The sequence below is a fragment of the Dermacentor albipictus genome, chromosome 1 (genome assembly GCF_038994185.2).
Source record: "Dermacentor albipictus isolate Rhodes 1998 colony chromosome 1, USDA_Dalb.pri_finalv2, whole genome shotgun sequence".
In the NCBI taxonomy this organism is placed as follows: domain Eukaryota; kingdom Metazoa; phylum Arthropoda; class Arachnida; order Ixodida; family Ixodidae; genus Dermacentor; species Dermacentor albipictus.
This window is the reverse complement of record NC_091821.1, coordinates 352,046,500-352,074,041: the sequence shown is the minus strand read 5'-3', so window position 1 is coordinate 352,074,041 and position 27,542 is coordinate 352,046,500. Positions and strand designations below refer to the sequence as shown.

Genomic DNA, 27,542 nt, shown 5'->3' with positions numbered 1-27,542 from the left:
CTCAACAGTGGACGTTGCAGCCAGTCGGCCGTGCTCGTGAATCACGCGCTCGGTGGGCCCATTGAGTGCGCTCGCGGCAGCTGGCTCGAGCCACGGGCAGCGAAAGAAGACGACGACGACGGGCGGCAGCAGGCACCATCGGCAGCGCCAGCGAGCGCAGCAGCAGGTCCAGCATTCATTGGCAGCCGCAGTAGCGTGGCGGGAGGCGACGAGGACGAGCGGGGCCGCAGAGACCAGCGTTCGGGATCCAGCCACCGGTCATCGCGCAGCCAGCCAGTCAGCTATGGGCACGGCGGACGAGAAGCGCTGGGAGGAGGAGGAGGAGGACAACCACGACAAGGACTCCGGCCTCGAGTCGCTGAACGGCTCGTCCGAAGAAGAGGACGAGCTGGCGCAGCGCATCGTGGCCCAGGTCGAGTACTACTTCTCGGACGAGAACATCCTGCGCGACTCGTTCCTCCTGAAGCACGTGCGGCGCAACCGCGAGGGCTACGTGAGCCTCAAGCTGATGGCCTCGTTCCGCAAGGTCAAGAGCCTGACCAAGAACTGGGAGCTGGTGCGCGAGGCGCTGCGCTCGTCGTCCACGCGGCTCGAGGTGAACGCAGAGGGCACCAAGGTGCGCCGCCGCGAGCCGCTGCCCGAACACGACGAGACTGCGCCCTCGCGCACCGTGGTCGCGTTTCCCCTCGTGGACCGCGTCACCGTCGAGGCCGTGGCCGAGATCTTCTCGCGCTGCGGGCCCATCTCGCTGCTGCGCCTGCTGCGTCCCGGCGGACCCGTGCCGCCCTGCGCCAAGCGCTTCCTCCAGCGCCACCCGGAGGCCAGCGGCTGCTCGGCCGCCGTCGTCGAGTTCGAGCACCACGAGGCGGCCAGCCTGGCGGTGCGGCAGGCCAGCCCGCTGCTGCGCGTGCTGCCGCTCTCTCCGCCGGCGGTGGTGGGCCTGCTGCCCACCCCCGCCGCTGCGGACAGCGACGGGCACCGCGGTGGGCAGAACGGCGGCAGGCCCGCCGGCAACCGCAGCGTGCGAGTGCCCGGCCCGGGCGGCGCGGCGTGCAACTCCCCGTGCCCCTCGTCGCCGTCGCCGCTGCTCGGCCCCCGACACAAGTCACACAGCCAGGGTGACGTGAGCGCTGCCGGCCTGTGGGTCAAGAAGCGCCCCGACGGGCTGGGGCCCGTGCTTCGCCAGCCCCGGGGCCCAGACGGCACGCGCGGCTTCCATGACCGCAGCAGCGCCTGCCTGGCGCCCTCCTGAGCTCAAGCAGACCAACGAGCGCGCGCAGGCCCAAAATTCGGCTGCTCCGCCCCACACCTTTTTTTTTTTCTCACTGTGTCTTTTATTGTGTCACATTAAACTTGTTCCACCCTCAGTCCACGATCTCGCCATCCTCCAGGTCTTCGTCGTCGGCGGCCGCCATATCGACCTCGACGCAGCCGCTGTCGGGTTCTTGCGGCCTTACAGGATCTTCCAGGTTTTCGGGCTCCTCCGCATCTTTTCTCTCTTCGGTAGCTTCGCTCAAGGGTACCGCCGCCGCCGCTAGAGCTGCACATATGCAAAACGCAGCCGTCTGAATGTTTCTTTTTCTCTTTTTTTTTTTCAGTCGCCGTGAAACACTAGCGCGGGCACACAAGCTGTCAAGTTGCTCAACAACAATTAGTGCATGTATGAATCTGCTCAACGTGCCAAATTGGTGTCCTTTTCCCCGCATTAATTTCGAAAACGTCGCGGCTTACCTTTTAAGAGGGGGCTCTAGCAGTCACTTAAGAATTTTGCATGCACAGCGGGTAGTCATACACCATTTCAGAAGCACTTACCCAGCTTCGTCCTCTATGAAAACTAAATACAGCGTGATAGCGCGGCCCGTACGGTGTATAGTGGCTTAGCGCGCCACATGCAATGACACCTACCACGGAAAAGCAGGACGTCTTGGCAGTGTGGGTAAGCCATTGAGCAGCAAGTGAACCTTGGAAACACCGCTGCGCCAAACTTCTGTTTCAGAATAGTAAAGTTTGGGCTGAGGTAACTGAAATAAGTGTCAGGACAAGGGAAAACTTTCGTTTCTTCACAAAGGCGGCCGAGGAAATATACGTGCGCAAGGATGCCCTCTTGACGGTTTTGTGAAGGGTCTCAAAATTAGGCCGCACGTGCATCCATTAAGGCAAAGTTATACACACCCATTCGCAATGGATTTGGTGGGCCGCGCACAACGGTAGCGTAAGAGGTAGGTGGTTTTAATCTGGCGTCAGTGGTCACCTCTCATCATAGATTGTCGTTCAGCCCAAATCCGTGGGCTTGTCCGCCACAGCTGCCACATTTCGAATGAGGGCGCGATATCGAAGCGGTGGCGCACGAACTTTTGCGCGGAGATGAAGAACCCCACAGATGGCCGAAATTAGGACAGCGCCGGTCATATTTTAGACAAATCCAGATCCGCGTGCTTCGCATGAGTGGAGCTTTACGACGCACGGGAATGGCAATCGCTTTGTTCCGACCCGTGAGAATAGCCGGCAACACAACGCTGGAACTTCACGCTTAGGAAAGGAATTGTGGGGCGCGGATCGCCACCGACAGCGGCCACGCGTCTGTCATGACGAGAGGACCCTGAAACTGCGTAGTCTGAAGTTAAGCGTCAACACCATGGCCTGCCCCACAGAGATAGCGTGCAGTCGTATGTTACGAGACGTGGGTCATAAAGGCGACCATCAAGAGGGCACCATGCCGCTAATACCGCGTAGGAAACCCCTGGAACGAGCGGATCCAGGGGCCAGTGAGCGAGTAACGATTCGACCGCCGCTCCCAACCGAGGGCTCGCACTCATACGTTCTGCAGCAAGGCTACAAAATCATCGAACGGCACTGTCACATGCAGAAAGGCCGACGAGACCTTCACGGCTGCGGCGCCTCATGCCGCGACGGCTCTCTTTGCATCCAAAGGGCAACTAAGGCCAGCGCACAGGTCGTTATGATCGGCCGGGAATACGACCTCTCAAGTGCGGGAAACTTTCCAGCACGTTTTCCAGTGTCGAGGTAATTGCCCTCATCACGGAGAAATTTGCGTCACCCCTCTGGCCCCTGCCACGCCCTGAGCAGAACCAAAGTGGACCCAAAGGTGAGGATACGAAGGGAAGGAGGTCCTTGCAAAACCTGACAAAGGTACTGACACTTCCACAAGTTCCCCCAAAAGACATCGACTACTGACCACGAGGAGTGAATGACCCTTTCGGTGGGGACCTCTCCACCAATTGTAACGGCTGTATGCGAGAGGTTATCTATAAGGCCATCCTAGCTGGCCCCGTTTGGCAGAACCACTCGAGACTCGGATAGAGTCACAACCATGTACCAACGAAGTGAATACATTCTTTCTTTCCTTATTTTTTTTCTTCATCCCGATGCCCGCCTTCGTCGCATTCTTCCGATTCTCGCGGTGAAGACCCACCTGACCCGGTCGAGATCGTACCCAGGGTACATCTGACGGACGGCTTCGGGAGCTCGGGCGGGAAGGCGGGCGCTTTGCGGCGCTGAGAAACAGGCACGATAACGTGACAAGTAGTATATTTTTGCACTATATATACGTTCCAAGCGGCGACTTCTATACGTATACGCTTGACCAAGGGTTCCGAATCCGCCAGGCGTGTGAAACGCGTTGTCACCGTCGCTTTCTGCAGAGCACGTGAAACAAACTGTGTCGCATGCCGACGACACGTGCCACCTGTGATCAAGCAGCCGCCGCGTCGCCAGCGCCGTGCCTGGCTCAACGAGGCATCTACAGCTTCCGCCACCACACTGAAGCGCGTTGTGCAAATGACACCGCGCCAGCGTGACAGAGAAATGAAACGGCCGTCAAGCCGCCGCATCGCCAAGCACGGCGCGACAAGCTCGGAGAGACAAACCGCGCGCTAGCGGCTGCGAGCTGCTCTATTTTTGAGTCCCCGACACGCAGTTGTTGCGGCGCGCGCTTGTCGCCGCCGCGCCTGCCATGCCAAGCCGACAGCGAGGACGAAGTGTGACGACGAAGTATGACGAAGCTCTTCGCGGTTGCTCGCCGCGTGCGCGCGTCTCGTCAGCCCGACGAGCGCGGATGCCAGAGACACGTACGCACAGCGGTGCATAATCGGGGAGAAAGAATTAGGCGCTGCCTCTAGTTTTCTCTGGCATAAATCGACCGAATTACGGCTGCAGAGTCTGACGCAGCAGCGCTTCCTCACCTTATCTGTCACTCTTGTCTTTCGTCATCCACGTGAGAGCAGAAACAACACCTAGATGGCACAGTATGACAGAACTGCAGGGTTGCAGAATTTTACCGACGTTTCCAGTGTCAAGGCTGGTGTGGCGAAATGGACATGGCTGTAGGTCCCGACACAGTCCTTGCTCATTCTGTGTATCAAATACCTGTCACTTTACTGCAACTTTTTATAATAAATTCTGATCCTGAAAAAGACTTCGCAGGGGCAGTGTTCTCTGGCGATCACTTTCGGGGATAGTCACATTTCACTAGATTTCACCGAATGCATCCGAGTACACGGCCGACAGCATTTCTGGCGCTGTACCAAGCTCGCACAGTGCAAAGCCGCTGTCGGCCATATATTTCGACAGATCCAGTGTTGAGTGTAGCGAGAGTGAATCTCTAAAAGTGATGACTCGAGAATAGTGCCCCAGGCTGCATTCAGCACGTCGTGATTCGACGCTGGTGTCATGCTCGGCGTTATGCTTCGTTGCAACATCGTTGCAACACCTTCTGTAATAGAAAACACCAGGACTGCGTGCTTCCAGTGGTGGCTTCACACCAGAACAGGCACCTCAATGGTATAAATGTTTTCGTACTATACACGATTTTCGATGGGCTGTCTTCGTGAACTTTATCATGGTTCAAAGCACACAGAGGGTGACCATTTTCGCCGTCCTTATTTTACAGCGTGCATGGGTGGTCAGTCCACTGCATGAAGTCGCATCTCAGAGTACAAAAGCTTTGTCTCATTTGGGAGGTGTCGACTATACCATGACAAATGAACGGGAATTAGATGCGATGATAGCTAAAGAGTGGCAGCACTCAAACTTTTAACCAAATCCAAATATCGAGTCAAACTGGCAAGAGTTCAAATTTGAATTGCTATGTTTGTTAAACCAATGTATTCCTACTATCAAAGAACATGCACACACAGGTCAAATACAACTTTCAAATGATCAAACAATAATGTTGCTGTAATGCTTTTAATTATTTTGGTTACGACCACCAGCCTTGACTGCTTTGGTCAAATGTGGTGGAAGGGGTAGGGGAAACAGGAATAGGGTGAGTGGAAAGATTGTCGATTTTTCCCAGGTAAACTTTGGGTTCTTCCATAGCATGGGAAAAGCATCATGCTGCTTCGAAGCATTAAGCTTGCTCACGGTCCTAACCAAAAATAATTTCTTTTTCACAACATTACCATCGACATTACGCAGTGATCCCAAACATTTCTGGGAACCAATAACCCTTATTTAGAAAACAAATTGCACTATGGATGTGTTGTTCCGGAAAATGAGGTCGCTGATCTGCTAAACACAGCTCTCCGTTTCATTCTTACAAATTATCATATAGTGAAGACCCTTTCACAGTTTTTAAACATAGGCCCTGGACAGTTTTCGGTTTTGCTCATTGACATAGCCGGCTACATTTAGCGAGCAAGAAAGGCATTGGCTGCGATATTGAGTAGCAAGAGTGCGTTCAAATCTAAGCCCGCAGATTTTCAACACTTTTCCTCTGTGCATAAGAAACAATTTTACAAGTGAACGTTGCCCTAAGTTACACAAAAATTGTTATGTATTTTTCTTGAGGCTAATGTACACGTCTTCTATCTGAAAATTTCAAAATAGACTTTCCGCCAGTAAAACAACTTAAAAATGTGCTTTGTGTTTCAGCGCAGTAGACTGATAAAGCTCGTGATCGGAAGTTTCTTGTGGGCGCACTCTCGCTGTAGTTATCGCGCAAGTGAAACCATCTATAGTGCTAGCCTGCCCGAGATCCTACTATATACTCAGGCCCTCTATGAATGACATTAAATTTGACCCATCCAGGAATTCTTAAGTTAAAGGATTCATTAACCCTTTAAATGCTGGCAAAAAAAAAAGTTCGGAAAGTTAACTTTTTATCTGGATAGCAAATTTTTTGCAGATAGCAGATATATATCACAAAACAATAGAAAATTCACAACTTGTATACGAAATTACCCAAAAAGTAAAACGAGAAGGTGCTGGAAGGAGATACTGTTAATCTAACTTCATTCATTGCCGCGTCATATCAAACTATAATCATTGTAGGCAACATCAGTGTCACTGGGTGAATCTATAGCACTAAAAGCACTGTTATCACTATCAATGCTTTTATGCAGAAGCAAATCATTTTCAGAGCTCGATGACTTAATCAAATGAACGCTGCATTTTTGCAGAGGGTGCTGAAATGCACAACTGGTAGCCTATCTACATCAATTAGAAGAGTGAGGCAAAACTTGTCCGATTTTAACAGTCCTCAATGATAATAAAACTTCACTATTTTCTTGTCACTGTCATCACAACATTACAGCCTCCACTTACACCATTAACAAGCTTTATATAACCATGGTTTGTCTGAACAAATTGGTGTTCACTCCTCTGACCCGACTTGGAACATCATGTTATTCCATTACTAATTCTGCAATGCTTCTTGAAGGCTTCGTCTATAGCAACATTTCTTTATCATCCTCCTCTATTAATGTGAGCCTACAAAACTCTTCTGCACCCTGAACTCGAGTATGTAAGTGCTAGAATCGACTCTAGCGACTTAAACCTAGTTAAAATGCTCGATTCAGTCCAGATACATGCTACGTACTATAGATTCATTTTAACTGATTGCTTTTAGAACACTACTGTCACAGCACTGAAGTCTCAACTTGATGTTCCCACTCTGGCCAATCAGCAGTGAATATCTTGGTTAAATCTTCATCGCAGAGTTATTTTATTTGCTGCCATCTAACAACGAACCAACTTGCAGAGTTATTTTATTTGCTGCCATCTAACAATGAACCAACTCATAGTACCCATCCATCGCCTGTCTCACACCACCCACCCAAATTCTACAACATTCCAGCAGTCTTATTTTTTATTTTTTTGCATTCACTGCGTGCAACTAGAATAGCCTTCCCAGCCATACTGCTCACCTACCCTTTTCACTTCGAAACACCATCGAAGAAGTCAACCCAGAATACTGCATAGTATAATGAAATCTCGATAATTTGAACTGCTCTGCTGGTCCCAGCAAAGTCCTGTGTACGCAACATGCAATGGTTACGTAGAACAAAATTTCTCACTCGTATGGCCTACTTTTTCGATAAAACTAATCCAAAAGTGAAGTCTAATGCATCGCTAGCTACTGTATGTCCCGTGCTGTCCCGTAATGTCCCGTGATGCCCTCCTTTTCCACCTGGCTTAAACGTAGCAAAAAGGCACTCTGAGCGAGCGTTCACCTGCATTAATTAACACTACATAACAGCACACCTTTGGGCTGCCCTTTTTTACATAAAAATGTAGTAATAATTATACATTTCTTTATAACGTATGAGTTGTTGCGAGATCTAGAGCTTTCAAAATCACAACTCTAACTCTTTATGAGCACAAGCTTTTTAACAGCCTTAAGACCACAAATAATTAGAAATGCCAGATAAATAGAGTTTAACTAATTTACAATGTAATCCCGCCTCTTGTCTAACAAAACACACAGATCACTAGTAACTTGGTGGCTGCATATAATTTACAATTTTGAACTTCCGCATTATTCTCTCCCCATACTAATGGACAAAAATATACATAGTTTGTCAAATAATAGCATACTGCAAATGCTGTGTTGAATGCACAGCTTTTTTAGTTTTCTTTCTTTTTTCCCCCTCTATGTTGTGTGCTTTGAGGAGGGTGCTATGTAATTATTGCTGTATAGTTGCCTTCTGCTGCTTTTGTTTTATAGGGCAGTGGCACTAGTCATCTATCTAAAGGCCACACCAGAATGTTGGCGCATCCCTGGTGGTGTGTCCCGTTGAGACCAGCAACTGGACTTTCCTCCAGTACAGCCAATATGTTTCACCAGCTCTATACAGTAATGAGCTGCCATGACAGTACAGCAGCAAATTAGTTGCACTGAATAACATGAGATTTACAAGCTGCCAACATATTTTTCACAGTGATTGGGCAAAATGTATAAGCATTACTATTACAATGTTTTCGTCTGAGTTAAAAAGACATCAGATACCCAATCACCAGTAAATAAACACTTTAATAAGATTTCTGTGCTCAAACAACATATTTTGCTGCATCTAGGAGCTATCACCTTGTGCTCAGAAAAGAGGAGTTCTCTAACTTTACTACTTGATGACACAGACTGTAGACAGTACCGTAAAAACCCGCGTATAATACGAACTTGCATATAGTGCGGGATAACATTTTTCGAAATGGAAAAAAAAAGAAGTTTTATCTACGTATTGTACGAGTTAGGAAAACTCGAGGAAAACATTTATTTAAATTGCACTCTGCACTTCAATTGCTGTCTTCCTCAGCTGTGCTCTCTTTGGATAGTTTCTTGTCGGACATATCGGCCCAGAGGTACTCATCCTCTGTACTATCGAGCGCGTTCGAGATGCCGCACTTCTTGAATGCGTGATGCACAAGGTCCTCTTGTATGCTGGCCCATTCGTCCACAATCCACTTGCATAGTGTGGCTGGCGAAGCCCGCTGCAGCCGCCCAGTCGGTGTCACTGCAAGCTCACCTGAGCGCATCCAATCTGCATAACACTGCTTGACCGTGTCCTTGAACGGCTCGTTCACGCAAACATCTAAAGACTGCAGTTGATACGTCATCCCATCTTGGATAACGACGAGTTCAGTGCCGGATTCACGCAACAGCCTCTTCATTGAGTCGGCCAAATGGCAACAAAATGCGTCCAGCACGAGGATGGACGGCAACGACAACAGTGCGGCGGGCCGCCTATACCAGATGGACTTTATCCAGTCGAGCACCAGATTCTCATTCAACCAGCCTTTCTCATGGCATCTCACGACCACAGTTTTTGGCAGCTCCTCACCTTTAGGCACTGTCTTGCGCTTGAAGACGAGATAGGGCGGGAGATCGCGTCCGTCTGCAGTGCACAACAACATGACGGTAACTCGCGTTTTCTCGTTGCCAGTGGACCGGACATAAACTTGTTTAGAGCCCTTTTCGTTTCACGGTGAAGGGCGATAGCATGTCCAGATAAACCGGCGTTTGGTCAGCATTGCCGATTTCCCCAGCTGGAAGTTCTTGGACTTGCGCAACGAAATAATGTGGCACTGGAAAGCCAGAAGCAGCTCTTTGAATGATTCGGTCAGCTTTTGCGAAATCGAAGTTCGGCGGCGTAAGGAAAATCCAGCACGGCACATGCAGTGATAAATCCAGTGCTTCCTCGCTTTGAAGACGGAGCTCGGTAGCCCTTTTTCTCATGCAAGCTACTTAGCTTTCGCCTGCATAAGCTCCACGCTCACAGCTAGATGCGCGGCTCACAGTTGGTGTACGGACTCCGTCAGGGCGAGTTCAATTTCCAAGAATGTCCCACTCTTCGGGCCGTGAAAGCTTCTTCGCGTTCCGCTGCATGCGAAAAGGGCTTCCTTCTGTCGATGCCACCAGCGAATGCTTCCCTTGTTGACGCCAAACTGCTTCCTGGCCGTACTGTTGCCGATGTCCTGTGCAGCTAAAATAACCTTTCACTTGAAAGCAGCCGAGTACTGTTTTCGTGGTCCGGACATCTTGGTCCTTCAATGCGGAATAAAAAAGATGCACTTCGCAAAGCATGGCTTGCACGTGTGCTGCCAAGGTGCGCACTCAACAATAAAGAAACAATGCTGCAGTCACGCAGCAAGAATGAAACCAAGCCGTAGCCACGTAGCAATGAGGAAGCCAAACCGTAGCCACGCAGCAATAACGAAGTCAAGCCATAGCCATGCAGCAATAATGAAACCAACACTTCTAGCACAAATTTCTGACTGAAATTTTTGTTTGGATCCTCACATAGTACGAGGCAAAAATTTGGGACGCTAATAATAGGGGAAAAAAAACTCGTATTATAGGCGGGTTTTACAGCATGATCACAAATGGACATACTGATGTACTTGTCGCATAACTGTGTTAACTCTTTCCGTACCACACTCACTGGGCATCGTTAGCCTGCTAACGATGGTTTGAAATGCCACTTTCGAGATCTTCCACACCGCTCATGAACACACTGTGCTATCAGATGTGAAGGAGAACTATTTTTTCTTCCTAAGCAGTTTGCTTTTTCCCTAAGCGGTGATTTTCGAACGCGTTCCGAAGCTTTCATCATCGTCAAAGTAGAAAGCAAAAATGGCTGCCCGCTATTGATGGTTTGAAATGCCGCTTTCGCGACCTTTCACGCCGCTCATGGACATTCTGCATCATAGGACATGAAGGAGGGGAACTATATCTTTGTTTTCTAAGCAGATCACTTTTTTCCCCACCAGGTATTAATTTTTGAACGCACTCCAAAGTTTCACAATCACCAAAGTAAAAAGCAAAAATCGCTCTCTTGGAGTGGCGTGTGCACTTCAAAAGATTGCAGATCTTGCAATTCCGCTGCGTCTGCGGCTGATTTTATCGATAGATTGAGCAGCAGCGAGTTTGAGGATGCTGCCTTTTTGTCGGGCTTTGACTGAGAGCGACGACGATGTAAGCCAGTTCGGAACATTGGCAGTCACAGCCCGGCAAGCCTAACTGTATTGTTTGCAGTTAAATTTTTGTAGTGGTTTACCTGTTCAATCAAGAATTTTGATTTTTTCGGAGACAGTGCCTATTAGACGGCAATACATATTGTATACCTCATAAATGTTTTTACATTTTTTTCTTAGTAATTACAACCGTGTCTTTATGAACTTATGTCTCGTTGATAGCACAGCATCTATGCGTAAAAAGTGAATTCATTCTTGCTTTTGTTGACGCATTACTTAAAATGTTGAATGCAGTAATTCATTCATAAAAAATATCTGGCATAATGTACAAAAAACACCTATTTTCCCCATGGTAAGGAAAGAGTTAATATGCAAGGTTACTGTACACTAGAATAATAAATATAATCACATTTAACAACACTCACTGATATTCTAGATGCCTAATTGACATGTGGGTCACCACATAGTACAGCACCATGTAGAATACATTCAGTTCTTTTTCACCACAATATGAGCACTCCAACGCTCAAAGTGGAAGAATCTTGGGATCTTTCCAAGTATACTTAAAGGGGGCATCCAATTCTCTGGACTATAAAGGTTCACTACACATCAGAAAATCATGCACGCAGCAATGCAATACTCACCAACATGCTCTTCTCTGATCATACGACTACGTTCCTTCCGATACTTTCTGCGCATGCGCTCTCGTTGCCGAATCTCCTCCCCAAAGACCATGTTCGCCTCGTCTCGTGATGTATTGGCTTTAACCAGGAAGAAGAAGACGCCGCCAGGCGTCCGCCGTCGACTCTTGTCCTGTTAAAAAAAGAAAACAAATTCAATTCTGGGGTTTATGTGGAGAAACCTTGATCTGATTGTGATGCACACAGTAGTGGGGGACCCAGATTAATTTTGACCACCTGGGGTTCTTTAATGTGCACCTAATTCTAGCTACATGAGCATTCCTCCCCCCCACTGAAATGCAGTCACCGCTACCTTGAGCTCAGCTGTGCAACGCTATAGCCACTAAGCTACTGTGGCAGGTTAAAACGGGGGAAGGGGGAGAAAGAAACAGATATCTTCATGGTCCTATAGGCAGACTGTGTTTTAGAATAAGGCAAGAAACATGACACAACAATCTCAATAAACTCTCTGTAATGACCATACCTTGCTTGAACACACACATACACACAGAGTTAATTCTTCCAACGTTTGCATGTTAGTATATTCATGATATCACTCCAATATGTAATTTAAGACCTTCTTAGTGGGCACAAAATTCTACAATATGACCATACCAGTAATGCGACATATCACTAGAAACACGGGCATCACACTAGCTGCTGACACACCATATAAGGAAGACCTACCTAATAGATAACAAAATAGTTAACAATTAATCACTGATGAACTCATTCCGCACATCATTACTCGAAACATAAATATAGCTTTCTAAAAGTTATGCGTGCTGTAACTCCTATGGTGCACAACTAAGTGATCTCATCACTAGCAACCTGGGCTCCAATTAAAATGAGGTGCATATGCTCCCTCAATTGTTAAGCCGCAAGCAATGGCATTAATGTCTGTATGGGTTGTCTCAACACTGATTTCCTGAGTGAAACACGTGCTGAATATTGCTGCAATGTGGCCAACAAGGTGAAACAGCACCATATTATACAGGCTGCCCCAAGTACTGCATTTCCAATAGCATAACCCATATATGGGTGTAACGCAAGGAAGACTTTTGATGAACTGAAAGATTAAAAAAAGTTATGCTGTAATTATAATGCAACTTAACAATGCATAATGTATCCTTCTATGCACCGCATGCATGCATTATGGTAATGATCACTTATCACGACATCCTGAAAGACATTAACCCGCCTAGTGGCGCATGATGTGCTGTACCACTAGTCGCCTGTCATGCGCGTTTTCATGGTGACGCCTCATCGAAGTGCTTTGTTGGTGCAAATATGGCCATTAAATACTAAACTGTCTGCTCAGGGGTTCTGAAACTTTCTGGCCCGAGCAACACCACCAGACTGCTACAGAATCTCCCTGTCCCCTGCAGACACACACACTCCTGCTCACTTTCTTTTTTACACCAATGTGATTGTCCATGGCCCTGCAATAAAAATGTTATAATGAATCAACTGAATGGCTACACAAATTTTACTGTGTGGAAAAGAGAACAAAAGAAGGGAGCAAATTACTGAATTATTTAAACAGGGTAATTGGTATGTGGCTCTATGCCATTAGTCAGAGTGAGTTCGCCTGTCATGCAGTTGGGCTTGCATTGTGTTGTACTTGCAGATGCAAAGTGCATTATGCAAAATTTCTGTAAAGTTGAAGTGAAGACCAATTTACGTCTAGCAATGTCAATCTTGTGCGCAAGAGAAACAATATTACCAGATTGAATGTCACGTGAGTGAAACAAGAATAACCAAAGCAGCGCCACCACTGGATGAGCTTGATTCTTCTAATGTTTACGGTGCAGCCTGTTACCTTTAATCTAGAAGCCTTTCACTTTTGACTGAAAAATTCACAATAACACCTAACATGCAAATCTTTTTTTCATGTAGCTGCATGGCAGCATAATGCAGTGAGCGCTGGCCATACAGTTACCTTACGGGTAACAGACACCATGAACATATACTTGGCATGAACCAAGTGTCTGAAAAATGAAAAGTTATTTGTTTATGTTGCTTTTTGCACACAAATGCCGTCAGTCACTCATCCTGAGTAATTGCGATGGTATGGTAACCCTAAATGTCTGGCCACATGGGTCCGTGGTGCACCTTGCATGCGTTGAAGTGCTTCTCACAAGCTTTTTAAAAATCTCGGATATGATAGAAACAGATGCAGTATGGAAGCAAACCAGCCTGTACGAATATGCGCTGTACTAATACCAGCGCAGCAGCACTCCAAATCGTGCATGAATGTGCTCCGCATAGGTTATGCGCCGTTAAATGGCCTGATCATCGTGCATCGGCAATGAGCGAACCAGGCAGATGCTGCCAGACACGAAAGTGGCTCTTAGCTTGCACAACAACCGAGTTCATCCTTGCTCGCAAAACAGGCCACACTGCAAGGAAGAATGGAACGCATTCAGCGTAGATATTATGGGTCTTTCTCGTGAGGGATACTGAAGTGTGGCCACGGCATGTGGTTATGTTGTTAAATCTAAACCATAGTGCTAAAATCGGTTGAAGGGGTTATGGGCTCGAATTCATTCCGTCCATTTGTGAAGCTTCTCAGTTCCGCAGGACCCAGTTTGGTAACTACTGCAGAGATATTTGAGCCCCTTTAACCCACCAGCCACATTGCTCTGCATTGCATTGATTTGTGCTCTTAGTATTTGCAGACTTGCACTTTCTGCCGTCAAGATGCTGGCTTTCTTTCAGAGCTGAGTTGCCCAGAATTGGGATGATACCAGCTGTAGGACGGATTCTTTTTCTGAGAAAGTTAATTGGCATGCTTTTGATGCGCTCCATATGGAACTCATGAGTACCGCAGCATACTTGCCCTGGTCAGTAGGCCCCCCGTTGTTTCGATGTCTTCTGTCATGCCCAGCAGCTTGCGAGACCGTGCAACACCAAGGACTTGTACAACCCGCCCTTTGGTGAAAGGTTTTAAAAAGAAACAGAAATCACAAAAGTTGCTGGAAGCTAATGTTGGAAAACCACCACAATGAAAACAACATAATACTACATTAAAGAGAGACTAAAGAGAACTATTAAGTTAAGCTGGAGTGGCAAATTATATATCTGCAATACATGCATTGTTAAGTGTTGTTCTAAGTGGAGTCTTCATGAGCCAGAAAAGACACAACAATGAAAGATGGGTTTGAATTTGCTTGAAGAACATAACATCAGTGTAGCGTATATTTGTTTTTGGGGTCTCCGTAAAGGGCCCCTCACCAGGCCCCATAGCAAATTTTGGTTATATGCTGGAAGTTATGTGTCCTCTACGGAGCATTCTACTGCAAAAATTTTTCAAGTCAGCTCATTAATAGCTGAGATAGAAATATTTCAGTGCCCCAAACCGATGATTTCGGCAGGCGGGTTCCACTGCATAGTGAGACTCCCTCTTCACTTGCCCCGTCTACTATTCGCAAGCAAAATTCCTTCCCTGCGTTTTCCCACGCCGGACCTTGAGAATTGCATGACACATACGTCACGGGCCCCGCCTTCACTTTTCCTTTTTCCTCCTCCCCCCCAGCAATGCGCATTTCGGCTGACGGCGTTGTGCGCAAGCTGTTATTAGGGAGCATGGCATGTAGGTGCCCTAGCTGTTATCGTTTCGTGCAGCGCACGATTTTGCGTGCTGTGCGCAAGGACACATTACTAGCAGTACACTTCAGTGCTACGGATACTGAGGCAGAATAAGCGGATCGCAGAGTGTAATCACACGCTGGAACACGGTAGAAAATGGCATAGTTTTGGTACCTGCGCACGTGACCGCACGACCGCGGGAACAAGCAGACGAAGTGGAAGTACATATTTCTTGCTTTGGTACGAAGTAAAGCAAAAAACACGCAGACATTCCATTTGTGTGTTTTACCATCTCTCTAAACTTCAATTCATCAATTCAAGCAACACATCACATAAATAACAGATGGTATTTTGAATAATTCTCGAAGTCATGTGTCACCACAAGCGATGTCACACTGCGGACTCGAGTACGTAGGCACAGGGATGCTAGTACGTCATCCTCAGGCTTGGAGTGCGTGGCCGTGAGGAGAAGAAAAAAATGGTGTTCGGTTTGAAATTTCAGATCTTTCCGCAGCGCATAGCGATGTAATACTTTGCAGACACGATTGTTATCACGCAATGTATGCTCTGCGCTTGTCAGCTCAAAATGGCCAGACCTGGTGAGGGGTCCTTTAGCACACTGACAGAAATTTTAAAAAGTCTCATACCGCACCTCTGCTCCAAGAAGAAAAATTGGTAGTCACATCATACACTCCCCTGTAGGAATATCCTGGCAGTGCCCCTGCTACAATGTTGGAACAACGAATGCCAATTGCTACAGTGGGGCACCGTGCTGAATGCTACGTCATAAAGTGGCAGGAAGCACTGTCAAAAGTGGCTTACTGGAAATGCTTACTGAAAATATTGCCCCAGGGATCAATACCAGATGAGACATGTGACTACATAATATCTTTCCAAGACTGGGTGGCATCAAAACGACACGTTTGGTAAATAAAGCTACTGTGCATCCGCAACACAGTCCCTTCCTGTACGTATGAGTCCATGAAACTTACCCACAAGCTCCACATTAGTCTCCTCTAGTCGATTTGCTATGTCAGCAGCGACCTCAGCTACTTGTTCATCGTCTGCTTCCGAACTGCTCGACTTGGAGCTGTCTGACTTAGATCGCCGTTGCCTCCCAGCCCCTCGAAGTTTTGGACTTCGTGACCTTGAGGGACGGGTGCAGGCACGCTCTCCTAGCCGATCCATGATTGACCTCTTCTGGCCACGAGAACTTGAGTCTTGAATGTCAACCACGTCATGTGTAGTGGCACTGTCCCCGTCAAGGAGATCATCTGGCTCAATGGGGTCTGGCCGTGTGTCGAGGTCCTTGCGAGTGAAGTCGTAGCTCTCACAGTGACGGTCATTCTTCCAGTTGACCATATGGGATGACTCCACTGAGACTTGCCCGAGGTCCTCCATAAGCAGCTGCTCACTGAGTACAGCGCCCCACACATTGTTTACCTGTATGAAGTAGCAGAAGATAACTGAGCAGGGTGCAAACAGATGGATTTGCTTTACTAAGTACAATGGCACCAAGTACAAATGCTGTGACGAATTAAATGTACACAATTGGCGGTGAAATTATGTGAAAGACCAAAGCAGGAACCATGAAACGCAGAGGGATTAAGAATTTCTGAAGATTACACGACGAAATTAAAGCAGGAATTGAAGCCAGCAAGCTGCTTGCTGCGAAATATAATGGACGCGTGAGGCCACACCAGAACTCCTCTGTCTTGGCGCTTTCAATTATTCACTGCTGCAATGCATGGTCAATGTGCTCAAACAAGTTTCTGCTTTTTGAACAGGTGCTTCTCATCTGCGCTTCCTTCCACGGGAGTGCTTGGAGCATGCGCCTGACCAATCCAGCTGCTGCTGTTGATTCTGCCGAATTGGAACCTTGCCTGCGGATCATCGACAACCTCGACACCAGGAACGATGGTGGAATAATGCTGCGGGAAGACCGTATAAAGCAAGCACCCTCGCCAGCAGCGTCCAGTGGGCACGGCAGCAACACATGGGCGATGTGCTCAAACAAGTTTCTGCTTATTCAACAGGCTAGTTCATATTCATGCTATAAGAGTGATTATCGCTTTCTTGTAGTGCTGCAGTGCCCACAGGTGCTGTTTTCTATTTTCGCATCACTATGTCTGCTGTTGTCGGGTGAGGTTGAGATGAATCCTGGACCTGAATTAAAAGTACTTGTGCAAGGGTTGTGTGAAGGCCAAAAGACAATTCAGGCCAACCTAAGCAGCCTAAACGAGACTTAAGGCCCTGGAAGACATTGTACAGCTTTGCAGGGACCAAGCGGCAAGTTTTGCTGAGCTAAAAGAGACAAACGAGAGGCTCAATCCAGCTTTGTAAAAACAACAGGAAAAACTTGATGGTTTAGATGATAGGATGCGGCAAAACAATCTAATGGTGTTTCGAATATTCGAGAGTGACAATTAAATTTCACAAGAACTTGAAAAGAAGTTGTAGAAATATTGAAGGAAAAGCTCGGTCTTAATTTGAAAACAATGGAGCAGATGCACAGAATCGGAAAGGCGTATGAGAACACAACCGCAGAAGAAACCTTGAGGCCTCGTCCAGTAATACTGAAGCTTTATGATTACAGGGGAAAAAAAAAAAAGGTTTTTGAAAACTGCAAAAAAACTGAAAGGAAGTGATATTTCTGTTGGCGACGACTATTCAAAAGAAACACTGAATAAGTGCAGGCTACTCTGGAAGTCCGCATGGTGAACGTATAAAGGGTTCCAGCAAGTACGGACGCGAGGACAGGTAAGAAGAACCGGACAGGACCAAGGCAGACCTTCTTCTTGTGCTCACGTCCGTACTTGCTGGAACCCCTTATATGTTCACCATGCACCAACTGGCCCAGCAAACCCCACTACTAAACTGGAAGTCTGCATTGAAAGAAAAAGAAGAAGGTTCGCGCGTGCACCTGAACTGTGACAGGCTTACTGTAGATAACAATGTCTACATATGGGATTATTCCAAGAATAGCTGTGTCAGGATACGGCAATTCCCGAAAGCCGAATTGACACAATCAAAGACTACACCGACAGATAGTGACATTGAACCAATACAGTCTTTCAGGAAATAGACGTTTGACTTATAAACCTTAATGCTCGAAGCCTAGCGAATAAAGTCAGCGATATAGAACATGTGCTAGCCAGTTATGATACCCATATAGTTATTGTTAACGAAGCATGGCTGCGACCAGAAATACAAGATTGCGAGTTGTTACCTCCAGGTTTTAAGATAATACGTAATGATAAGAGAAACTAGAGGAGGAGGAGTTGCAATAATAATACAGGAAAATATTGAATGTGTCAGGATGAACGGTATCCCTAACCACGAGAGCGCTTGGTGCAAAATAAAATTGGGAACTACTTTAGTCGTAATAGGAGCAATCTATAAATCCCCCAACGCATCGATCGAATACTTAGAGGCCATCCAACACTACTTAGAACAACAGAAGGCGCGAAGCTGGTGGTTAATAATTGCCGGGGATGTTAACTTGCCAAGGATTGACTGGAACTCAATTACCATAGAGTCATGGGAACAAGCTGTCTGCGAAGAGCTGCTTGACATTGCTTCCGCTAAAGATTTAACACAGCTGGTACAGGAAAGCACTCGAAAAAAGGGAACAATGCAGTCCATATTGGACTTAGTATTTCTTGATGGACGGTTTGAAAATTATCAGGTAGCAGTTGAAGATGGCATATCAGACCATCAACTTGTATTTGTACAAATCAAAACCAAGGTTCCTGCAAAAAATGTTAAAAAAATGCACTGCGCACATCCTCAATTCTGCTAAAGCTGATGACACAAGCATTATTTATTATTTGTCGTTTCATCTAGACAGTCTGAGCTCTGATGATGACATCAATGAATTGTGGCCAAGATTTAAAACCATTATCTTGCACTGTGTAAACTCATTCATACCATTAAAGAAAAAAAGAAAAATTAAGCGTAATCCCTGGATAACATGAGAGATTGTTTGTCTGAAGCGAACAATAGGAAGACAAAGGAGAGTAAAAAATCGTGAAAAGATATCTAACCTACCTGCACAGCTGCAAATAAAGCTTAGGCAAGCAAAAAAGAAATATTATGAGGAAACGCAAACTTCATGCTATCTTCTCTGCAAAAATTTTGGCGCCACTTGTCGCAAACCAATCAAAGCCAATACAGCATTGTTGTTAACGATGAAATCATAACTGACTTCGAAAATTGCGTCTTACCATAACAAGTTCCTCCAGTCTGTCTTTTCAGATGTTTCTAATTGTACTGTTCTAAATACAGTAACAATATTTTCACACGTGCCAGATATGCCAGAAGTACGTATTAGCTATGAAGGAATACTATCCCTACTGCTAAACATTAAAGAACAAAAATCTGTGAGTCCGGATGGAATTCCAAATGCCTTTTTGCGAAAATATGCTGAATGGGTTGCTCGATATTTAGAAATTATCTCTAATGCATCCTCACAACGAAAACAGGTCACAGACGACTGGCTTGTTGCAAAAATTACACGATACACAAAACCGGAGACAAGCTATCGACCAATTTTTTTAACCTGCGTGTGCTGCAAAGTCCACAAACATGTAATATCGAAAGCAATATATAAGTACCTAAAAAATAAGAAAGCACTACATTCGAACCAACATCGCTTACGGCAAAAACTATCAACTGCCATGCAGCTCATTGATATCATTTAAGACTTTTCAAAAGCAATAGATAATGAAAGATAGGTTGATGCAATATGCCTTGATTTCTCAAAAGCTTTTGATAGGGCTCCTCATAATGAATTATTTATGAAATTGAAGCAGCTTGGAATAAATAACAATATAGTGAAATGGATCAGGTTATATCTATCACGTAGGACGCAGTATGTGGACATAAACTGCTACCAGTCCGATCCTTTACTTGTAACTTCGGGCATCCCTCAAGTGTCTGTCCTTGGACAGGTATTATTTCTCGTTTATATTAACGAAATGTGTTCTGATATTAATTAAAACGTTACTGTAAGAATGTTCACAGATGACTGCTTAATTTACTGCAAAATATGTAACCACAATGTTAAAAAAATGCTCAGCTATGCACTGGCGTCTATTGAAAAATGGTGTGAAACTTGGAAAATGCAAGTAAATAGAGAAAAAACTGTTGTTTTATGTGTTACGAACAAGGTTAAGCCCTTCCTAAATATTGATTATCACCTAAGTTCCACTGTATTAGCTACCATTAACAAATGCATATACTTAGGAGTAACAATATCTGAAGACCTCAACTGGACTGATACCCCCCCCCCCCGATACCAACATACCACTAATATTCGCTCTACCGCTGAAAAGAAGTTATGGTTCTTACGTCACAAATTAACGCTCGCTCCAGCCCCATAAAGTTAACAGTGTATTTAACAATAGTAAGGCATACACTGAAAGAGAGAGAGAGAGAGAGAGAGATTTACAGAAAGGCAGAGAGGTCGGCCTGAGCTATAACTTGCTCTGGCCAGCTACTCTACACTGGGGAAAAGGGACGGGGAGGAAAAGGGCTGATGAATAATGATGATGGTATGAGGAAGAGATGCGTATATACAAGTTCACAGAGTTATAGCATCTCTAAAGCCGTGTGTCCAGCTCAATGGCTTGGAAAAAGGCTATAGCGGCACTTGTTATTAGGGCTGCACTGTTCGCATTAGGCCAAGGACCTAAAGGAAACTCATCTGATAGTGGCCTCATATCGACCCCTGCAATAGAAGAGACCAGTCGCTGTCATTCTTGCATGTACGTGGGACACACACAAAATATATGACTAAGTGTTTCTAGTACCTCACAGTATTCACAGTTTGGGCTAGTATCACTGCCACCTATCGTATGTCTATAACGGTTGGTGAATGCGACACCAAAGCGAATCCGGTGCACCATGCTCGTTTGGCTTCCTTTGAGCTTGTGAGGCATACGAAATTTCATTTCTTGGTCCCATTTGTGTACTCTCTTGTGTTGTCGACATGGTTGGGTCCAGTGTTCCAACATACGGTTGCATATTACGCGACAAAGTAGGGCGTTTGTGTCTGCTCGTGAGAAAGGAATGAGTACTTCAGAAGCATTATTTAAAGCAGTTTTCGCTTCAGCATCCGCCTGTTCGTTCCTTATCACGCCACAGTGTGAAGGTATCCACTGAAAGGTGACATTGTGGCCATTTCTATTTGCGTGATCAAGACTCTAATTTCTATAGCCCTGGAAGAATACAGGCCCCATCTGAGGACACAGTCAATCGTTTGAAGAGCAGGCTTGGAATCGCAGAATATCATCTATGCGTGAAGAGGCTCCTTGGAGAGAAATCAAAGTGCCTCCCGGACAGAAACAACTTCTGCAGTAGTTGATTTTCATGTACAGTCTAGTTTAAACCGCCGAGCAATGATCACCTGTGGGATGACGAAGGCTGCAGTGGAGGCATATGGTGTGACAGGGCCATCGGTATACACGCATACAGTACCTTCGTACTCTGCATAAATGTGAAACAGTGTAAGTTTCTTGAGGCCAATAGATGTAACGGATGATTTTTTTGTAATTCCAGGGATCTGCAATGTAACGAAAGGTTTAGGCAGAACCAACGGGGGTATTCTCTGAATACAGGCGGCAGAAAAACTGGACGGCAGAACACTCTGATGGCACGATAGATTCCTTGAAAAGCTGGAATCTAGGTGGGTGGCAGGGAGCGATGACAGAGGACGGTGCATGTGTCAGGTCAACACGCGAAGGTACATTCAAAGAGGCTCGCAGAGCAAGTATACACCAATAGGACAAGCACAAGCTTCCGCTATTGTTCCATTCGTTGACGTGCATCGTGGGAGGCCCAAACATGTACGCAATGCTTGAGCTTGAATGCTCTCCAACATGTGCACACAGCTAAGTCCCATGCTTGAGAGCGCTGGCATGCTGTACCGTATATACCCTATGAATAGTGCTTGGTACAATTGGAGTAATGACGACTCCAAGGGGCCCAATCCTGTTCCTGCAACAATGCGAAGGACGTGAACAAAACTCTTCAGCTTTGACTTCAGTGTGGCGATGTGTCTTGACCAAGATAATTCACGGTCTATGATTAAGCCAAGGAATCTGTGGTGTGTAACCGTAGGTATCGCTACCCTGTTAACGAGTATCGGATACCTGGTCAGTCATTTTCGCGTGAATGCAATCACGGAACATTGTTCTGTTGAAAGCTGGAGGCCTTGACGCTGCATATACTTAGCTGTGATTGTCAGTGCACGCTGAAGCCTAGCACGCATTTGGGGACAGGTGGCTCCAGATGCCCATATGCATATGTAGTCTGCATATGTGCTAATCTTCACCGTGTTAGGAAGTTCAGATGCAAGGCCAATTAATGCAACAGTGAAAAGAGTTGGAGTGAGAACTCGAACACCTCGATGGATATTGTACTGTTTGGTGTCGCCATCACTTGTCGACATATACACCGTGCGGACACTGAGGTAGCTAGCAATCCACGCATATAGCCGACCACTGGCGTTTAAATCTACCAGTGCTTCAAGGATTGTGTAATGGAGTAAATCGTCGTATGCACCCTTAATGTTCAGAAAAACAGCTCCAACTAACCAATGGCGACTTCTTTCCTGTTCAACAGTGAAGACCAAGTCACCAACATCGTCAATGGAAGAACGGCCTCTTCTGAATTCATGCATAAAATCAGGAAAGCAATTATTGCTCTCCAGAAACCATTCCACTGTTGACAAGACCATTCTTTCCATCACTTTGCCAACGTAACTGGCTAAGGCGATCGGTCTGTAGGAAGAAAGCTCATTAAGGCACTTCTCTGGTTTAAGCAGCAATACAATGCGACTGCATTTCCAACTATCTGGAACATTTCGTGTCTCCCACGTCGTATTATAAAAAGATAGAAAGATACATCGTGATTCTGTGCCAAGATGGCAGAGTGCACCGTACGCGATTCCGTCAGGTCCTGGTGCTGATGAGTGTAGGGAAACCGAAATTGCAGCGTCAAGCTCTTGCATCATAAAAGGTACTTCGAGTCGCTCATCAGTTGATGGGGGCGTGATGGTGACAAGGGATGAAGTCGCTGCATTAGACGTGTCCACAATGAGTTTACAGTAGTCCTCTGCTACCTCCAATTCGGTCCAGCGTTGATGTAGAGCCACGGCACGGAATGGGTGTCTTGGTTGTGGAGTTGCTTGGAGACTTCGTATGACCGGCCAGATCTTAGATAAAGGCTGTCTTGGATCCAGGGATCCCCAGAATGTCCTCCAACGCTTTCTGTCAAGCTTGTCCAGATGTTGAAGAACATGTCATTGAGCTCGGCAACTGTTCGAAAGAACTGACAGTGACTTTGTTCTTCTGTATCGCCGTTCCGTGCAGCGATAGATTGCACGAAGGGCCTCATATTGTATATTGACTGATGATCTGTGCCTCGGTATGCTAACTTCTCTGGTTTTGTCCTGCAGGGTAGATGCAATGATGTCCTCTATTTCAGATGGAGATGTAATACTGTGACCGGCGGTGTCGACAGAGGTCTTAAATCAAACCCAGTCTGTTTGATGAATGCAACGGTGAGGCTGAATGGTGAAACCAGCTAAACTGAACGTAAGTTGGGAGGTAGTCACTACCATGAGTCCCTAGATCCGTCGACCAGCATGCTGAAGACAGAAGGCTCCTTGATACAAATGTTAGATCAAGACAACTGCTGTAGGATGTGCCACGAATAAATGTAGGATATCTGTCATTGAGCACATTCAGTCCCTGACTAACACATGAAGTCGGCCAAATGTTTGCATTGAGAATTCATCAAAGTGCTACCCCACAGGGGATGGTGTGCGTTAAAGTCACCAATCACAATATGAGGACCTTGCAATGCTTGCAGCAGAGATATCAGGTGTGAGCAATCGATCCTCACTCTTGGGTGGATGTATCCTCAATCACTGTGAATGTGCGCCATCTGTGTTTTATGGTAAGGCATACATAATCATTAGTAGTATGCGGTGGGACGTCATGTCTGGAGTACACCAGATTGTGACGTATACAAATTCATACTTTGCTTGAGGTTTGGTCATTACGAGACCATATCGGGACATATCCAGAAATACAGAAAGAAGAATCCATATTAGGGTTCACAGATGACAATAACTGGAAACTGGTACTTAAATACCCGCTGTCAGAAATCAGACAAATGACCATGTTGACCTCAAGCATTCCATTGCATAAAAAGCAATTGATGCATCCTTTCTTTCCAGCCCTAGAAGTGGTTCCAACACATCAAGTAGCTGCAAGGCAGTTTTGGCAGCCGGGGTACTTAGGCTAGAAAGAATCCTGCGCATGGCACCCATCAAATTTTTCAACATACTCGTGACGTCAATATCACCCATCTTTTCATTCTCTACAGTGCATGTATGAGTGGAACATAAGGGCGTTCCTGCGGGCATTGATGGTAACGAGGCCCACTGAGTCTCCGATATGTTCGGGGCTGATGATGAGTGGCCTTGCACTTTTGTAGAATACAAAGGCTTTGAGGCACGTGTTTCTTCATTCCTCAGACGAGGAGGGGGTGGAAGCTGCACCTGAGACGTCAGCCCTTCTACGCAAGGAGGGATGCGGTCCTGTTGATGTCGGTGTCGTGAACGGCGTCTGCGGTGGTGGATAGCCCTTGCCGCTTCCCTTTGTTTGGAATGATCTCTAACCATCTTCTTCAGAATACCCATTTCATTCCTGATCTTTGAGCACTCTTTTGACGTTGCGTCGTGGACACCAGAACAATTCAGACACTTTGCAGCAACGTTGCAATTGCTGTCTCCATTAGGTTCACCACATCGTCTGCATGTTACTGCACCCTTGCAAACTGCACTGACATGCCCAAGTTTCATACACTTGCGACATTGTAAAAGCCTCAGCGCGTAAGGACGTACTGAATGCCTCACACATCCAACCTTAATGTGTGTTGGCAAAGTTTCCGACTGGAACACTAATTTCGCACATTGAGATTGTCCAAATGGTGAAAGTTGAGCACAGGAGACAACGATGATAGCAGTTTATCTGTGTCCACGTCGTACATGATGCCTGTCGTCGCTTCCTTGCCGTATGTGGAGAATGCGCTAACAGGGATGCTTCTCAACTGAGTGACGTTTTTCAATGTTTTCAGTATTGTCGGTGTATTGACTTCCACCGAGAGGATGTTCTTTCGAGCATTCATACGAATTTCTTCAACTTGACCATGGACAGTTCATTCGAAATATTCCGACAGGCTCTGCCTATTCAGTGAGTTGAGGTTGTCTGTTGTCGGTACATATGCAATAGCGTATGATTGCTTGCCACTTGCCTTTTTCGTCGCCTGATGACTGGTCGGTGATGTCTTTCTTACCTTTCTCTTCAGACGTCGGCTTGACACCAAGGTAAAATTGCTGTCCGAGCCCATATCTTCAGTAGAGGAGCCGTCTGATGATTCAATCGGGACCATGCTGGGGTCGAAGTGGTCACTCTCATCGGTGACATAGTGAACTGGCTGTTCAGGACCCAATTGCTGGGCAGGGTTCGGGTCTCCCATTGCAGAGAACGACGCCCCCCAGTTTTCTTTTCACTTATTGCAGAGATCACAGAAAATAAAATAGAAAATGTAGAGAGCTCGAAGCTGAAGCTGCTTGCTACGGTCACTTCTTCCTTACCCCAATGCCTACACTGGAGTATGAAAGCATAATATGGGACAGTTACCAAAAAGGATCAATCCATAAAATTGTGAGGGTGTAAAGAAGGCTGGCTAGATTTATTCTCTCAAAGTACTCCCGTATTGATTCTGTAATAGAAATGCTGCAAAAACTAAATTTACCCCCCCCCCCCCCCTCTTGGAACACCGTCACATAGCCAGACTAAAATTCTTGTTTCTGCTTTCACAAAATATATTTCACTTTGATGCAGCGTAGTATACCCAATTTCGCAACCAGTCTGGAGCCCACGAAGTCACCACCACAGAAACTTTCTAGCCTCTCAATCTCGTGTGAACACATATGCATACTCTTTTTTCCCTAGAACCATAAAAGACAAGAATGATTTACTGGATGCTATATGCGATTCTCAAACTGTAGGACATTTTGAAACCAATGTTACAAAATATTTTCTACATGAATCTTTACGATCTAACATATCTTGTGCAAGTTGTAGAATGTAGTATTGTGATGCATAATTTTGTAATGTATGTGATGTAACATGCATCATGCAAGTTGTAGAATGTAGTATTGTGACGCATTTTTCGGCTCTACATTGCTACTTTATGTTTGACATGACGGTTATGTCTGATTTTGTATTGTAGTTATGTATAATGGCACGTCACGATTTCTAATTCCATGTATTATCTATACACTGCTGCTTTATGTAAGCAATGATGGGTTTTGTGCCAGGTTTGTACCCCACCCCTGTAGCGGCCCAATCGGCCAATAGTTCCTGCAAAGAAAAATAATAAAATAAGAATATTCAGCACAAACTGTGCAAGCTACAGCCAACACACGCATCTGCGATCCCTGTCAGAAGAGATACACAAAAAACGTTCGTTCACGGCGAATTAGCTGGTTTGCCTTTATATATATATGGATCATGCCCACTACGGGGGATTGGTCGAGAATCGGATGAGTTAGGAAGATAATCAGTCAAAAAAGTTGTCACACGTATCGGAGTCGGTAAACACTTACCTTTTTCTTCCTGAACGGCGACGCTTGTTGCGGCACCCCAGCTAAAGCAGCACATTTGGAGAAATCATACCCGGCTTTAGCTACAGCGTTTCTGGCCTTGTCAGTTGCCTGTCGTTTCCAGGATGTCTCCTCATCATCGGAGTCATCTTCCGACGTCGAGTTAGGACGGTCGTCACGGTACCTGGTCACACTGTTCGCGACCGACGCTTCCATGGCACGTTATTTTGCCCACGGAAATGTCACTGCACACATAAGCAGAACAAAAATACGGCGCAACGTTTGCAAATCGCTCGTACATGTACAGGTAAGTTAAACAAACAATAATGCCCTCTGTTTATATCTTCGAGTTACTAAACCTCACAGTTGCAAAGTACGCAAGTACTTAAGATGAAAAAGCTACGCGCAACAATTGTGTACGTGCACTCAGAGGTATGTCCTTTTCAACACACAACAAGAGTGAAATAAAGCAAAACGCATTTGAAACGCGCATTCAACGCGCGCAGGGACGCTTCTTTGCAGGTACCGAGCTATCCTTGCATAAGTGCAACACAAGCTGCAAACGAACTTACAGAAATGCTTCGTAGCAAATACAGGACAAAATTTCAGGGTCTACAAAAGCAGTGGAACAAAAAATTCTAATTGCGCTTGTTTCCTGGTAAATTTACATTAGCACATTGCAAGCTATAGTTTACTGTACTGCTCGCTCGATGCAGCCGATGCAGGTATCAAGGTTGCTGCATAGCGCAGCGTTGTTGCAAGTTGTTGCCGTTCCCGCCTTCAGGTTTTCATAACAAATGCACGCTGAAAACGTCACAGAATACCTACAACCAACTTGTTTCGTCTACTATACTACAACAGCGAAAGTTAATGCACAG

At 46.0% G+C, this 27,542-nt stretch overlaps 2 protein-coding genes across 2 annotated transcripts; one reads left to right on the top strand and one right to left on the bottom strand.

The window, feature by feature from the left end:
• Positions 1–1,367, top strand: Achl (La ribonucleoprotein translational regulator Achilles). The gene has a single exon (XM_065441624.2). It carries the CDS (start codon positions 284–286, stop codon positions 1,250–1,252), a length of 969 nt encoding a protein of 322 aa, XP_065297696.1. The 5' UTR covers positions 1–283; the 3' UTR covers positions 1,253–1,367.
• On the bottom strand, positions 1,311–27,438 carry Phax (phosphorylated adaptor for RNA export). Its single transcript, XM_065441623.2, has 6 exons — positions 27,237–27,438; positions 26,668–26,909; positions 15,974–16,424; positions 14,233–14,324; positions 11,355–11,523; positions 1,311–1,540 (listed from the first exon to the last, which is right to left on the bottom strand). Exons 2-6 carry the CDS (start codon positions 26,878–26,880, stop codon positions 1,365–1,367), a joined length of 1,101 nt encoding a protein of 366 aa, XP_065297695.2. The 5' UTR covers positions 26,881–26,909; positions 27,237–27,438; the 3' UTR covers positions 1,311–1,364.
• Between the last annotated feature and the right edge of the window lie 104 nt (positions 27,439–27,542).

Bases quoted from the DNA above. Each gene is read 5' to 3' on its own strand.
- Achl (XM_065441624.2), top strand. From the start codon at position 284: ATGGGCACGGCGGACGAGAAGCGCTGGGAGGAGGAGGAGGAGGACAAC.
- Phax (XM_065441623.2), bottom strand. From the start codon at position 26,880: ATGGAAGCGTCGGTCGCGAACAGTGTGACCAGGTACCGTGACGACCGT. The intron at 14,325-15,973 runs GTAAGTTTCATG...CTTTCACCAAAG, and splicing joins GACTAATGTGGAGCTTGTGG to GGCGGGTTGTACAAGTCCTT. The intron at 11,524-14,232 runs GCAAGTATGCTG...TTTTTTTAACAG, and splicing joins CGGGGGGCCTACTGACCAGG to GACAAGAGTCGACGGCGGAC.